General features: G+C 40.2%; 1 protein-coding gene across 3 annotated transcripts in view; it reads right to left on the bottom strand.

Moving 5' to 3' along the window:
- The window catches only part of TENM1 (teneurin transmembrane protein 1), a 428,532-nt gene that overhangs the window by 137,239 nt on the left and 274,194 nt on the right, over window positions 1–17,099 (bottom strand). For all 3 annotated transcript variants that reach the window (XM_067548198.1, XM_067548197.1, XM_067548199.1), the window contains one exon: window positions 15,719–15,919. In XM_067548198.1, coding sequence (XP_067404299.1) covers window positions 15,719–15,919 — 201 coding nt within the window. The remainder of the gene's footprint in view (window positions 1–15,718; window positions 15,920–17,099) is intronic.

Genomic DNA, 17,099 nt, shown 5'->3' on the forward strand with positions numbered 1-17,099 from the left:
CCTGATGTGAGTCAGGTTCAAGCCCTGTCATTTTGCAGTGAAGATGCAGCTCATGCTGCAAACCTATGCCAGAAGGTCTGTGTAGCGCAATATAGAAGTATTAACACATTGTGAGACCCATGTCCAAGAATTGTAAACGTAGGTTTACAATGCAGTTTGGATACTCAAGCAGGGGCTTGGAAACACAAGTCTGGGTCCCACAGAGCTAGGCTTAGTGTGCAGTGTAGACATACCCAGTGTGGCTTTCAGAGCCTAAATTGAGGGTTCAGGACTGGCAGTTTTAAGAAAAGAAAAAAAGGATCTTGTTTTACTTGTAAACGGAGCTAATCCAATACAGAAACAATGTCCAAGATACCCACATTGCTATGTTACAGTCATTTTTCAGGGAAGACTTACACTTTGCCTTAACAAGGTAGCTACCCTATGATTTCATGAAATGTATTATTTGTATGTCAGCAAAGACTTATATGTGAAGCTGCTCCTGAGATGGCCATAGGTTATCACTAGGTACAAAGCTCCATCTCAGTCTCACACCTGATTAAAAAACTTGCACCCCACTCTCCTAACACAGCATACTGTACACTGTTCTTCTGACAATAAGGCCCATTCACAGCAAGGGGTATCAAACTTCATCGTGGTTTTCATACTTTTCATAGCAAGAACCAAATCTTAGCAGAAGTGACTATCACATGTCACTATTCTTTTTGCAATCACACAACATTTCTTTAGCTGCTACAACAATTGTTTACGTGGAAAAATTAACTTTAGGAAAGTATTTAACTGTTGTCTGTGCGCTAAGTGTTTTGCATATTTTGAAAAGCGAATCACTATGTCCCATTTGGCTCCTCCATCTCCCTTCTCTTTTGCAGATGCTTCTCTGCTACCTACTCCATTCTTCTCAGCTCCTCTGCTTCCTGGTCCTCTTCTCTGCATGCATTGCTTTGTTGAATTAGTTTCTTTCTCTACTGCACATGCTGACCAACCACATGAGACCTGAAGGCGGCTTCTCTCTCTTCTCTATTTCCCCTTACATAGCAGTAGCTGCTGCAGTCAAGAGCCCAGTGCCTGTAGGAATAGCTGAAAACAAGGATGAGCCATCCTTGTTGAGCTGGACTGACAGCTTTCTGCAGACCATCAGAAAGTGCTCCTTGGACCACAGAGTGGGAACTTCTGCTTTATACCATCAACTGTTCATTTAAATAGCCAAGAATTTCAAAGCCATAGGACGACGGCATGCATGGATGTATGTTGCAAAATGAGATAATGCTATCTGGAGTCTTTGATCCATCTTCAGTACAATGTATTTGCAATTACTGTAATATTTGACTTATTTTATTTCACATTTTTTAAAAGACTTAGTAGGATCTACATTTTTAAGTAAAAATCTTTACTGTGGTCAAAAGCCAGGAATTCTACTGATGTTTGCATTGTCACCCCTGGGATTATCTAAGTAATCAACAAGCCAGATAAAGCAATATTCAGGAGAAAAGTGCATCATTTAACCTTCTAATAGACAGTAGTTTTCTATTTTCAGAGACAAATTAACCTTTGTAGACCATTTCCCTGAGTAGCCTATTGTAGTCTATATTTTAATGACAGCTTTTTAAATTTATCGTGCCAGTACAATAAAATATTTTTAAAAATTCTATTCTGGAGGGATTTGTGCAACCCAATTTTAGTCAGCAGATCCTAAAGGAGAATATTATTACTTTGATACCACAATGTATTAAGAAAAATTAAAACATCATAAAAGGGACTTTATGTCTTCAAGTGCACAGCATAATTTAGAAACTAATTTCCAAAGGAAATACAAAATTTAAACTTGCTGATTGAACGATAAACTTGCCTCTTATAAAACAATCAACTTGCATTGAAACGTAAATGTTTCAATAAAATGCGCTTGTACTTCCTTAGCGTAGCCAAATTTTAATGCTTTTTGTTCATAAAACAAGATTCTGACTAGGAGGAAAAAAACCCTTTGAATGCAAGAGAGGTCATTTTGTGTCACTAGCTTTAATGAAGGATATTTTCAGTCAGGACAAAGCATGTGGTTGTTGTCGAGGTCAGATGAAGCTTAAAATGACAATGACTAGGAAGGCCTGGCTGAAAAGAATGTTGCATTTGTCTGGAAGCTACTAAATCAGCAAGCTCCTGACAGAGATCTACACTAAGTGAACAAGCCCCTCCAAACTCACAGGTTTTTGCTTACATGCTTAGGTCCAGTGTGAGTTTGGAGGGACAGTCTCATGGCTCAATAAGTAATTTTGTGCTGAAATGTTGCTTTGCACTCTATTGAAAAGCAAGTCAAGACATTTTAACAACTGGAAGCTGGACTTCCTGAATATTGGGGATAATAACTAATGTAGGCCTGAATCTATTTTCTTGGTAGTGTTGCCATAGCACAATTCACAGCAGCTTCCATGAATGCTTACTGGGCTGCTCAGGATAGAAGCCCTACTCCTGGAATTAGGATGCAAATGCTCAGAGCTCCCAGTTGCAGTTTTCAGGAAGATGCTCATCGCCTCTCTGGTATTGCAGGGTATGAGAGCAAACCAACGCCCATGCCTGTCGAAATATCATTAGAGTAGAAGTCAGAAGGCCACCTACTAATTGACACCTAACTGTAGGTGTACAATGCCCTTATCATACTTAGCCTATGCTATGCATTACAGTGTCCTTATCAGGCCTAGTATGGACAGGATCAGAATATGTACAGAATATGAAGTGGCAATGCTGCTTCCCTACACTGTTCTGCTAATAGCTCTCCTCCATGATCTGGAAAGACCATTCACCAGGTTACAAGAAGTGAAGTGAGCCTCAGTGGCCATTCACTGTTGGTCCTGCCAACAAGGGTGGTAATTATCAGCAACTGTAAAATATTTACCAGGCTATTACATAGTAAACTGAATCCAGTATCTCACCTCACATATGCTCAACATCTGACTGAGAGTAAGGACTTTCATCCTTCAGAGTTGACCCCAAGAACTGAGAGATGAATTCACTCAGCCATCTAGGTTCTCTGGAGATTTGTTTTTCTCTACATCTTCTGAAGTATTTTAGTGTTGGGAAAAGGAATCAAAGCGACACCTCAGGAGATCTAAGCCCTCTCTCCATCTTAATTAGCATGGAATGGGCAGTGGCAGTGCAAGCCTCTCCATAGTTCCCTACTAGATGCCTTACCCGTTCTAGAGAGACCACGTCTACCAGCCACTATTGCAGAGTTCAGACGCCATATACATTTATTGCTTGGCCTCTGTTTATTTTTTGTTTATTTACTATATGTGAGAGATAGTGAAAAGACTGTCATCCCCACACAAAATCCTGTGAAATGCTTCAATATTGTCCTTGATTTCTTTTATATTAGAGCTAGCAGCTTCTAGGAGTAAGGGCTATAGAAGCAGACAAAGTGTTACTACCAAGCACATCAAAATTATTAGTTACTTTAAAAGTACTATTCAGGAGCAAGGAATCAAAGAAGGGTTGGCAGGCAAGACTAACTCCCAGGTTGCCTCATTGTCTCTTTCATGCCCCTGGCCTCTCCTTACTGCTTAAATCAATAAATGACTGCATCAGGTCTTTTTGGCTCCTCCTGGACTGGTTTCAGCATCTAATGGGTTTTTATTAATTATTATTATTTATAATTATTATTTACTACAGGGTTTCTTGCTGCCCAAATTTCTCACTTTTTAAATTCTCCAGCAATTGAATTAAGCATTTCAGTCTTTTATGGCTACTAATTATTTTAAAAGGAATCTCACTCACCAGACGGCTTTTTGCAAATTCTTACAATTCTACAGGAAACACAAATCAAGCTGGCCACACAGCTTGCTCTTTTCAATGAAATATATAGTGGTAAGAACACCTTTTCTACAATGTCAAACAATATACATAGGGGAAACTTCAATCATCCTTTTAATTTGCAGTGCAGTAATAGACCAGCTCCCCACAAATTAAAGAGGACAGTTAGACAAAATTAAGAATGCCAGTCCTCCCGATAAAGCAATGAGCAATGATCGTAACATAATTAAAAAGATCCTTAGATTTGCTAAAAATAGGAAATACTATAAAAATGCTGAATGAAAAAGAGCAAAAGAGAAAGGCTATAGAAAATACGCAACAGTTTATCTCATGTACCGGAAGATGTTTCAAGGGTATATTCACTACCTCGAGTTGTTTTGAGTGAATAACCGTGTCCTTGGCAAATCAAAATGACTGACACCCATAATCTGTAATTTCCTAAATTTGAAGAGTTTGTTGATTGCTATTTAATGGTTTTACCTAAGTATACTTTTTCAAGTTGCAGTATTTGCTGTTTAATTTTGAAATCAATTTGAGAAGTCATGGCTATATTAATATGCTTGAAGCACTTACTTTCAAAAATGCATATTTCTAATTATTTTTATATGTCTACTTTGAAGATTACAATTTACAATGATTACAACGTTTTGTGTTTTTTCAAAGCACTTCTGTTTTAAAGATAGAGAGAAGAAATAGTGCCAATCCATTTTTACGCTTTGTGAAATTGTCACTAATTTTGCTGGTGGAGAGCTGAACCAAAATATATATGCTAAATATATAACATCTACATGTAATTACATTGGTATATATGTATTCATGAAAAAGAACTGTCATTATCATCTTATCAATCATATTGGGACAGATCCATTGGTGTAAATCTGGAGTAACTCGGCTTCAATGGAATTCCACCAGGTGTAGTAGAGTATCTGGCCTGCTTTCACTCATGAGTGTGATCTAGAGGAATAAATATGGGACTGGGCATTTGTGAATACACAAAATGTATTCTATCTTCCATTTTTCTCCCCATGTCCTTATTTTCTGCCTCTTCATTTCAAGGTCCCATGTTACAGCCCCCTTAGTCTCCAGGTCCCACGTTACATCTACATTCCCCCAGACACCGAGAACTAGATAAGAATCTCTTCATAGATTGTTGATGCTGCTACTTCATTCAGCCAGAGGGGTCACTGCTGAGTGATGTGAAGAAATACCATCTATCTGGGTATAAGCGTCTGGACCCAAAGCACTCAATGAAACATTTCCATTGACTTCAAAGAACTTTGGATCAGACTCTGCAGCTGCAGATCCTAAACTATAGTGAAAATAATTAATGAAAAAAAAATCAGTTATAGTTGAGTTTGTTGGTGGCATTAAAAATAATCCTTTAATAGGTCTAGAATCAGTGTCCTACTTGGTTAGGTGTACTATATAAGAGCTAGGTGTTGTTATTATTACTATTTTGTCAAGTATGCAGTTCAAAATCTCTATGCCACACAGGTCAGGTGAGCTATATGGTGGGGGATTGAACACAATGGATTTTCACACATATCATAGAATCATAGAGTTGGAAGGGACCTCAGGAGGTCATCTAGTCCAACCCCCTGCTCAAAGCAGGACTAACCTCAGCTAAATAATCCCAGCAAAGGTTTTGTCAAGCCGCAGTTTAAAAACCTCTAAAGATGGAGATTCCACCACCTCCCCGGGTAACCCATTCCAGTGCTTCACCACCCTCCTAGTGAAAAACTTTTTCCTAATGTCCAACCTAGACCTCCCGCCCTGCAACTTGAGACCGTTGCTCCTTGTTCTATCATCTGCCACCACCAAGAACAGCCTAGCCCCATCCTCCCTGGAACCCCCTTTCAGATAGTTAAAGGTGCTATCAAATCCCCCCTCATTCTTCTCTTCTGCAAACTAAACAAGCTTAGTTCCCTCAGCCTCTCCTCATAAGTCTTGTGCTTCAGCCCCCCTAATCATTTTTGTTGCCCTCCGCTGGACTCTCTCCAACTTCTCCACATCCTTTTTGTAGTGGGGGACCCAAAACTGGACACAATACTCCAAGTGCGGCCTCACTTCCCTCGATCTGCTGGCAATGCTCCTACTAATGCAGCCCAATATGCTATTAGCCTTCTTGGCAACCAGGGCACACTGCTGATTCATATCCAGCTTCTTATCCACTGTTACCCCCAGCTCCTTTTCTGCAGAACTGCTGCCTAGCTCATCGGTCCCCAGTCTGTAGCTGTGCATGGGATTCTTCCTTCTTAAGTGCAGGACTCTGCACTTATCCTTGTTGAACCTCATCAGATTTCTTTTGGCCCAATCCTCCAGTTTGTTTAGGTCCTTCTGTATCCTATCCCTACCTTCCAGGGTATCTACCACTCCCCCTAGGTTAGTGTCATCTGCAAACTTGCTGAGGGTGCAATCTACCTCATCCTCCAGATCATTAATGAAGATGTTGAACAAAACCGGCCCCAGGACCGACCCCCGGGGCACTCCGCTTGTGACCGGCTGCCAGCTAGACATGGAGCCATTGATCACTACTCATTGAGCCCTATGCTCTAGCCAGTTCTCTATCCATTTTATAGTCCATTCATCCAACCCATACTTCTTTAACTTGCCGATAAGAATACTGTGAGAGACCTATCAAAAGCTTTGCTAAAGTCAAGGTATATCACGTCCATTGCTTTCCCCACATCCACAGAGCCAGTCACCTCTTCATAGAAAGCAATCAGGTTGGTCAGGCATGACTTTCCCTTGGTGAATCCATGTTGAGTGTTCCTGATCACCTTCCTCTCTTCCAAGTGCTTTAAAATGGATTCCTTGAGGACCTGCTCCATGATTTTTCCAGGGATTGAGGTGAGACTGACTGGTCTGTAGTTCCCTGGATCCTCTTTCCTCCCTTTCTTGAAGATGGGCACTATATTTGCTTTATTCCAGTCATCAGGGACCTCCCCCAATTGCCACTAGCTTTCAAAGATAATAGCCAATAGCTCTGAAATCACATCAGCCAACTCCCTCAGCACCCTCGGGTGCAATGCATCTAAATAGTCTTGGACCTGTTCCTTCAGCACTGCGGGATGTTCACCTCCTTCCCATTCTGTGCCGCCCAGTGCAGTAGTCTGGGAGCTGACCTTGTCTGTGAAGACAGAGGCAAAAAAGGCATTGAGTACCTCAGCTTTCTCCACATCCTCTGTCACTAGGTTGCCTCCCCCATTCTGTAAGGGGCCCACATTTTCCCTAATCTTCCTCTTGTTGGTAACATATCTGTAGAAACCCTTTTTGTTCCCCTTCATGTCCCTTGCTAGCTGCGATTCTAATTGTGCTTTGGCCTTCCTGATTTCATTCCTGCATGTTTGAGCAGTATTTTTATAATCCTCCCTAGTCATCTGACCAAGCTTCCACTTTTTGTAAGCTTCTTTTTTGTGTTTAAGTTCACCAAAGACTTCTTTGTATCCACAACTGCATAAGAATTCAGTATGGTGTATAACAGTTGAGTCTTTAAAAGGATGAAGAATGGACCTTTTTAGTAAAGAAGTGTTCCTCAAAAACTAGTTTATAATGAGTTTGATCAGAACGAGAATATCACTTTTCTGCTTTATGCTCACATCCCTTAGGATAAGGAGAAGATTAAATGGGAAACGGATGCCTGAATCCCATGTCTTTCTCCGGTGCATCACCTGTCAGATGGCTAAATAAATTATGAATATAAGAAAGGTAAAAGCTATATCTCTAACTTCTTCAGAGGTCTTCACTAATGAGGTTGCCAAAGGACTGATGTTCAAAGAAAAACTATGGATGAAAGTGAAGGAAGAAAGGAATAAAAATTCATCATGTGGAGAGAATTATGAACATAAAACATTCAAATTTATATTCTGAGTAATGTTACAGGGCTTTAATTTTCATTGTTTTACATCAAGGAATTATCTGTTTTTCAAAAAATTAGCTTACAAGACTGATGAGAAAATATACTTTTTTTTATAACCTTGGATAAGGTCATTAGGATGCTAAAAGGAACAGTTAGTTGTAGGGTAACTGTGGCTCTTCGAGATGTTGTGATCAGGGCAGCTACACTGGAGGTGCTCACATATCTCATGTGTGAAACTCATTTTTTTTAAATAGAAGTGTCTGCTATGGCTACACAAGCGCCTATGTCACCTCGTGCTCCCGTGTGAGGGCATAAAAGGCAGAGCAACTATGACTCACTTTAATTTCCCTCACTATTCTTTGAAGCCCCTGGTTGCTGAAGACTTGAAAAGTGGGGATGGAGAACAGGCTGTGGAATACACACTGACTAACCACATATGGTTCTCGAGGAACTACAGTATGATAGGGTAAGTAACCATTCTTTTTTCTTTGAGTATGTGTCAGTGTGAGTCCCGCTGTAGCTGACTAGCAAGCAGTACTGCCTTGGGATGATGGGAGTGAGGAGCTTCAGCTGCATCAGTCAAACAGTGATTGAAGTAGTGCTCTCTCAAACTTGGAATCTGACTTAGCAGCTAAATCCAAGGCATAGTGTTTGACAATGGTCGCTTGGTTACATCATGTTGATACCTTACTGATTTCTGATACTGGCACATTCTTGAAGGAAATCATAGATGTTGCTTGTGCTCTGGTGGCATAAGCCATGATGTTCAGTGAGAGGGGTATGCCAACCCACTGGTAACAGTGATATACATTTTGTTATTTCAATATTCTTTGTGAAGAGATGGCTTGACCTTTAGAACACCAGGCTATTGCTAGATATAGATGGGGCAACAGTCTGAATGGTTTAGTCATTCCAATATAACAACAAGAAATGTTGGCTACATTTAGTGTGTTCATTTTCTTTTATCCTAGTGCTAGGTGTGGCTCTGGGAAGCAGACAGGTAGATTGACCGAGTGGATTAGATGAAAATCTGAGACACTTTAGCAATGAACTTCGGGTGAGGTCACAGCACGACCTTGTCCCTATGAAATGTCGCATTGGAGGTTCAGCCATTAATACTGACACTCAGTCACCTTCCTGATTTAAGAGCAAGACTAGGAAGACTATCTATACAGTGAGGAGGTGCAGGGAGTATTCTGAGAGGGGTTCGAACAGATGCTCCATAAGCCTCAGGAGGACTCGATTAAAGTCCCACGCAGGTTTCCTGACAGGCGGATCAATAGGTAATAACCTGTTGAGAACTTAATACTGTGGGCTGAGAAAAGACCAAGCATGACTGTAAAGGTAGATGACAAGCTGAGGTCACCATAAGCTGGACTTTCACCGAGCTGAACAACAGGCTGGCCTGTATTAAGTGCAAATAAATAGTGAAGGACCTTCAGTACTGAGACTTGGATTGGAAGCAGACCATGTTGGGCTGCCCAGGTCAAGAACCTATTCCATCTAGATGAATACATCATTCTGGTAGATATTTCCCTGGTATGTATCAGGATTTTTTGGACGCACAGTGAGCAGTCTCTGTCTGCAGTACTTGTACAGATAACAGTCACACTGTCAGATGCAGTGATGCTGGGTCTGGATCAAGTATTTGGCTGTGGTGCAGTGTGATCAGGCTTGGGCAGTCTGGGAGCTGGATCAGATCTGTGTGGACATCTGTAACAGGGTCTGTCATCCAGCATTGTCATGGCCAGTCAGATGATCATGGCTATGTCTCTTTTGTCATGGACATTACCCTGTGAATCAGAGGAATCAGTGGAAAAGTGTAAAGCAGGACTTGGCTCCACTACAGGAGGATAGCATTCAGGAAAGATCGTGGACTCAGGCCTGTTCAGGAACAACAGTTCTGACACACTTAGCATTTTCTTGGTGGCATTCAACTCTACTATGGGGGATACCAAATGACAGACTATCAGGCCTATGATGTGTCTGTGTAGGGTCCATTTGTGATAGACCATGAATTGCCTTCTCAGGAAGTTTACTATGCTGTTGCTGACTCCCAGGAGATGAAGAGCAACCAGGGTTACCCTGTTCTAATGGGCCCAATCCCAGAATTAGATGGTGTCTAGGCAGAGGGGTGAGAAGCAGGTGTCCCCTTGTTTGTTTATGTAGCACATAGCTGCTGTGTTGCCTGTGAAGGTTTACACCACCGAGTTTTGGCAGTCTGATGGCTCTCAGTTCCAGGATGTTCATATGTAACCCCAGATGATCAGGGGAACAAAGTTCCTTGAATTTGTAGGTTGTCCAAATGAACTTTCCAACTTGTCCCTGATGCATCTGAGATTAGTGTCTTTGTTGGAGAAGTGAATGAAAATGGTATTTTCCACATATCAAAGCAGCTCTGCAATAACATTCTGTCAGTGAAACCTTCTTGTCTGACCAATATCTCATAGAAGAATAGATTGATCTAGGCCAGAGTTGAAGGGACTGCAGGTGAAGTCCTTTCAGTCTAGTCAACAATAATTTTATATAACATGTTTATAGGATAAAATAATATTTTACCCATTTTGGACAATATAAAGTCTTAATCCACAAAAAGGTTCAACATAACATTTTATATGAGTAAAATGTGGAGGGGGGAGGGGGGAAAACAATATTTGCTCTCCAGATGGTAAAATGAGCTTGGAAACACATACAGATGACTGCACTGTTTGATCTCAAATTAGTTGTAGGCACCTGCATAGTAATCCAGAATCATTGTCTATAGCATGTACCATTAAAAACATCACCTCAGTGTACAGAACCAAAACAAATGGAAGTTTCTCTATTATGACTACAGACACTCATTCTGACCCGAGTTACTCCCAACCGGTTAGCATTATGGAAAGTGGAGCCCGCACAGGGAATGTGGGACAAAGAACCAAAGGAGGAAATTCAGAAAACGCTTTGTGAAAATTAATAGCTGAATTTGAGACATTTAGCCGCTGGCCCAAAGAGGCATCAGGATGGAGTCACACTGGCTCAAAGAGGGCTCTGGGAAATATTGTGCAGAATGCCTGCCCAAGCAGAGACGTTCAGGAGAAACAACTACACTTCACCACTATCTGGCAAAGGGGTGTGAGGGCAATGGCCCTATCCCTTTTGGTTTGAATATCTCTTACACCAAGTAATAGAAACAAAGCCTCACTCCAGTAAATTTTAAAAACATATATTTGCCCAAATACTCATTCAACTCTTATGTACTTCTGTGCATTTGCTCTCCCATCATTACTATATGAATATACATTTCCCCTTTATTACCAGCCTCCTCTTTTCTCTCTCTATTCATTCAGTCATGCAAGAGTTCAGTGTTGACTATATCCATGTGCTCATTTTAGCAAACATTTACTCCCAGGAGTCACTTTACTCCTCAACATAATCCTGCTGAAGACAAATGCCGCTGTCTTTAGTATGACTATCACCAGGGAGCACTCATACACCTCAAAGTAACTGTCTACATAACTGGACCAAACTAATTAGGAAAAAATTAAGCGAGAAATAATGAAAGACTATGTTGTAAAGCACACCCCTAAACTTTTGAATAATTAGCTTACAATTTGAGTCTTCTCTCAGACTAGTTTTTTGGATGACGTAATATCAGTATTTAACCATAGCACTTATATGGTAGTTATGTTTTCAAAAGGCCAAACAAGAATAACTGGAAGGGATTCTGTTTATGGAATTGCTATATAAATCAATCAGGAGAATCAGGTTGATTAGAGACAGAACAGCTTTTTACAGTTATTTTCATAACCAGCAATGATTGAAAAAGGAATCTCAAAAATATGTCCCAGTTCTGCGGAGGGTGGAGGGGGGGAGGGATCGCTTAAGTGTGGGAATATATTTGGCTTGGTTGTTTTGTTTTTATAAAATTACATTGGCAGCACTTAACAAGTTCCTTCCTTTTTGAGAGAGACAACTGGCTCAAGTGGTATTTTCCACTATAAGTGGAGAGACTCTCTCTCTCAAACAAGTAGAAACGTTTGAAATATGGTCACACTCACAATCAAGTTTTTAGTAAAGATGGATTCTGCCTTTACATCATTCCAGCTAGAGATAAGTAAATGTACCTTTAGCAGGAAAGAATGCTTTTCAGTACTGTGATTAAAGCACTTTCCATCCCAACACATACCACTGTATCAATATAAATATATAGCTCTGATTTGGAAAATAATTTGAAAGCTTTCAAATGCTAGCATATAGGGCCAGATCATCTCCCACCTGAACCTATGGAATAGGGCTCAGGGAAGGGAAATCATTCATCTAGCAGAAAAAAGCATAATGAAATCCAACGGTTGGAAGCTTAACCTAGACAAATTCAGAATAGAAATGAGGGGCACATTTTTAACAGGGAGGATAATTAACGATTAGGGCTACTTGCCAATGCATGTGGTAGTTTATCCATCATTTGCAGCCTAACTCAGGACTCGATAACTTTCTAAAAGCTCAAACAGAAATTACAGGCCTGGTGCAGAAATTACTGAGGCAACAGCTGCAATATAGAGCTTACAGCGGTGCAGCTGCTAGTGCAGATGCTCTAACTTGACGGAAGAGAGATCTCCTGTTGACTTAATTACTCCCGCCCCCATGAGTGGAAGTAGCTATGTCGGTGGGAGGAATTCCCCTGCCAACATAGTGCTGTCCACACAGGCACTTAGGTCAGTGTAACTTACATAGTTTGGGAGGTGACTTATTCACAGCTCTTATAAGTTATATTGCAGTTAAGTGGTAGAATGTACATAGCCTAAGTTAGATTCTTTGACCTGTGTTATGCAGGAGGTCAGACTACATGATTACAACAGTCCCTCCTGGCCTTAAAATCTATTACTCTATGAATTATTCAATTAGATATCAGTTCTTGCCTCCAAATTTGGCAAATCCTGAGGGATGTGCACAGGTCTCAGGAGACTGACACCTGTGACCTCCATCTCCTTCATTCTTGTTGATGGCTGCCCCCTGGCTCCCAAAGAGATGGCTCTGTATCATCTCTTCTGATGAAGCTCTTAAGAGCTTGAAGGGCAGGCTGTGCCCCCCAGGGCCACTCCCTCCTCTGGTGTAGACCCCAAACCATGGACCTTTGCAGGATCCAGAGGAGATTGGGGGAGTGTGGGGGGGGGGGGGGTGGGGGGGATGCAGAGGTGGCTGTGCCCCACTTCTGATGGAAAAGGGAGATCCAATCTCAGAGAAGCAATTTAATCCAAAATAATGCACCTTTGCGACTGCTGTCAGTTATGGTTCAAGAAAGGGTTTTAATTTTCTATTTAGAAGAGAAGTATGACAACTGAAAATTGCTTACAGTGGTTTGAAAATGTTTGATATTTGCTACAGAATACTGGAATTGCTAAAACAACTCACTGCAGGTCCCATATTCTTGTAGTCAAATTACCAATATAATTTCCACACTACTGATAGAGATTATCTTGCTTCTCTGACTTGAAATACAAAGAGATGCTAAGAAAAATGAAAGTGTCTGAAGCTGCCTGATCTATTGCTAGTACAGGTCTTACAAGGCTTTCACTGCTTCCTTAGTATAGATGAGTAGTATGTGATTTATCCTTTTCAATCCACCCATTCTAAAGAAATTCACAAGTTTTTCTAACCACTAGCCTCATGTAAAGGCTCTTATATTCTGACCCTATTGACTTCCTCTTCTGATGTTTTCCTTTCTCACTAAAATCAAGCTGTTCCCAGTATGCACAATAAGCTTTGATTCCAGGAAGAAAGTCTCCACCCCTGAGAGCCAATGTCTATCTTTCAAACTAATGTTCATTGTGTTGTCACACCAATCCAGGTTCTGGTTTAATAGCTATAAAGAGAGATGCATCTAAGAAGAGAGATCAGTAATGCTCGGCTATAAAAAGAGATTCATGTGGGTGATCATAAGAGTATTCTTTCTTGGCAAGTTAGGAGACAGTAGAGAGGGAAAGAGGTATTTTCCTTATTGTTTAATGGAACCAAGAAAGAAAGAAAAATAGATTCTTGCAAAAATGCATTGAAATAACTTTGAAAGCATGACACAAACAAGAAAATCAGGATCCCTAGCATACAACACTGTAGTACCTTCCCTACAACTATTCAATGGAGTCTACCATATTCCCTTGCTGCATGCCCAATTACCCATGCAATTAGGCCCATTGACACAATAGACATTAATTCTTTTGGAGATCCTGTGCAGAGGTGCTACAGTAAGTCCACACACTGAACCAGAATTCTTTTGCATATTTTATGGGAAAAAATTCAGTACATATACAACAGTGGATTTTTCCCCCAAAATACTTGCCAAACTTCTAACTTCCCAATATGAAATCATGGCCAGCTCTAAGTTGTAGGAGCTAAATGTTTTTGAACTAATTATTTTTAAATGGTGAAGCAGATAGTCTTTTTTTGGCTAACTCCTTTGTGTGATACCTTTCTAGAGGAAAACACAGGATTGCAACAGCTGGAACTTGTCCTGTATATACTGGTCCCAGAATCAGGGAGTATAATAGTGAAGTTTACATGACTTTTGCTCCCTGCCCCCTGTGTACTGTTCAGCTGGAGCCAGGATCTGGCCACTCTCTCTACTGACAATGAACCAATTTCCCTGACAACAACAATCACATGCTGTTACAGAACCATCTCCTCTTATTATCTGTTTTTATTAATGGACATACTAGTATATTACTTTAGGGAACATTTTCAGCATATAATGAGACACTGTTATGATAAAAATGCAGGCATTGGGGTTTTCACATTGTTGAAAGCCAATACAGGGAACTCTTATCAACGGAAGTATCATATCTGAGGGTCTCATAATGAGATGAAATGTATTATTAATCCCATGGCAGGGACTGAACACTGAAGAGTTTTTAGAACGACCATTCACTGATTGTTTAGAATTATTGACAGTTCAGTATATTGCTGCTTATAAATGTTGCCACAGTTTGGGCACTATAGTCCCAATTCATCAGAACACTTTAGCATGTGCTTAACTTAATTCAGTGTAATTTAAGAATATACTTAATTGCTTTGCTGAACTGAGGCTTCTAGCTAGAGAGAAATTTACATAGAAAACACTAGGAGGTCTTTTCCCATCTGTACCTGTACTTATTTGTCATTAATGTTATCTGTGCATTTGGATGGAAGAATTAGGGTCCAATCCTACATGCTGAGCTCCAGTGGGATTGAAAGGTCTTCAGCAATTCCACGGAGATGTTAAGAACCCTGAAAGCTTTGACCATTTGCTGTACTTCAAAGTATTCAGAAAAATCTATCTGTCGGATCTATTTTGTGTTGTGGCGAGAGAGAGAGAGGACAGCTAATGCTATAATCATTGACTGAGAGTCTTAAGCAGTGAGCAAAAAATAAAAATATGGCAAAGGCATGCTCCTTGGAAATGACATGATCTATTACAGGAATAAAATGTTAAATAGTGTTTTTTGTCCTGGGCATGGCCAGTTCTCTTAAAAGTACATACTGAGATCATCTCTACGCTTAAACAAATTGAATGGGATAAAACCTTGATGGTTCTTTAAGTAAGAAACTAATTTTTATCCAGCACAGCAGAATAGGAAGTCATTTCTCTTTCAGAATTTATTTTTGTCAGAGGCATCTGTTACCCATGAGTTACTGGGTAGGTAATGTTCTTCCATTCACCCCAGGACTGTCAATATTTTCCTGGTCTCCTTTACTGCTGTGAATTATAACCACACACTGAAGAACTGATCCTGCAAGGTCTCTCGACTCCAATTGAAGGCAAAGGCATTCAGACCCCCACAGGACTAGGGCCCTAGTTGTTGCATAGTCATGTAATCATGATGGTTGTCATAGGAAAAAAACCCACTTTAGCTCTGAAACACACCAACATGAAAACCAGGAGCTGCCAAAATAATTTCCATATTCATGTCCCACAAGGCAGGACAGTGGATTGTTTTAATTAGATTTTTATGAACACTGGTGTAGTAACTGTGTTATATTCCTAACAGAAATATAAAACACAAGAATGTCATAGTCTTTATTTAAAAAAGAAACAAATCTCCACTATACCTGTTGAGCAGTCTGAACCTGTCCACTTAGGCTCACAGCTACAGACGCCAGAATCCACAAGGAAAGTCCCATGGCCTGAGCACTGCTCTTGGCATACAGGAAGAGTTGTCTCACAGTTTACTCCACCCCAGCCAGTGGAGCAGTGACATTCCCCTTGAACACAGACACCGTGGCCAGAGCACATAGGATCTACACAGTCCCCTGGGGAGAAATAAATACAATATTTAGTGAACAATACTGACACTTTTACATTGATTTTCTAATATTATACAGCTTAAATGGTTCAGTTTTAATTAGGCAATAAAATGGCTCTTGTGCAAACATTTTGTTTAAGCAGAGCAACAACAACAGATAGAGGAAACAAAACTATACTAATGTGCTATAAAAGGCCCAATCCTGGACCCTGGTTCACATTAGCACTTTAAGCTACTCACTTTAGTAGTCTTTACTTAGGCTCATTAGACTTGAATATGAGGAAATTAAGACTACCACTTCACCTTTATTTAACTCAATTAATTACATTTGCAGTTTAAACTACTCTACATATGTTACAGAAGATGATGAACAGTGAATCTTCTAGGATACTCAGGCACCAGAGTATATGCATATAATCAACTGATAGCCTTTGTTGACATTTCTTTTAAGTCACAACCAGAAATATGCATAGACTTTTTTTCTCTCTCTAAAATAAAATCAAGAAGCTAATGCAATCTTCATGCAACTATAAAGACCTCTAGAGATCATTATGGCTCCACCTCTCATGTCCATTTTTATATGTACAGATTGTTAAAATGCAGATTATTTGCCTGATAAATGTAATGACCAATGTTTGCATTTCAGTAATAGACCTGGGCACACAGCCGGAGAGATACTACCTAACATTTTTGGAATACTGCTTAGTGTTTCTCATTAGGCATGTTTGCATCGGTTTTTTTTTTTTTTGGTTTTGGAAAAGAAAAGTTTTATTCTTACAAATATCTATTGAAAGTGAATTTTGGCTTTGCAGCCAAGAATCTGTACCTGAAACAATATCAAGATTGGCAGATGGCCAGATGAATAATGATTCCTCGACTGAGTGAATACTCACTATGAAGAGCTCATCTGTTCACAAAATATATACACTGGGCGATTTTAGATAACGAACAGATTCATACAAATCAAACAACTTATGAACAACTTGCAAACAGACAAAAGGACTAAATTGTTCCTTAAGAACTGAGCAAACTCTATTAAATAGTTATAAATTAGGTGTTAGTTACTTCTGTGAAGCCTTTGTAGACTTTTGTACAAACCCAGCACTTCTTTATCAAGTAAGCTTTTGAGCAGGCCCCCTAATTTGACCTCTCTCCAGACCTCAGCCTGAATAACTCAGCTGGCTGGT

The sequence above is a fragment of the Emydura macquarii genome, unplaced genomic scaffold (genome assembly GCF_026122565.2).
Source record: "Emydura macquarii macquarii isolate MOO-44397 ecotype Brisbane River unplaced genomic scaffold, CSIRO-AGI_Emac_v2 contig_1253, whole genome shotgun sequence".
Classification (NCBI taxonomy): domain Eukaryota; kingdom Metazoa; phylum Chordata; order Testudines; family Chelidae; genus Emydura; species Emydura macquarii.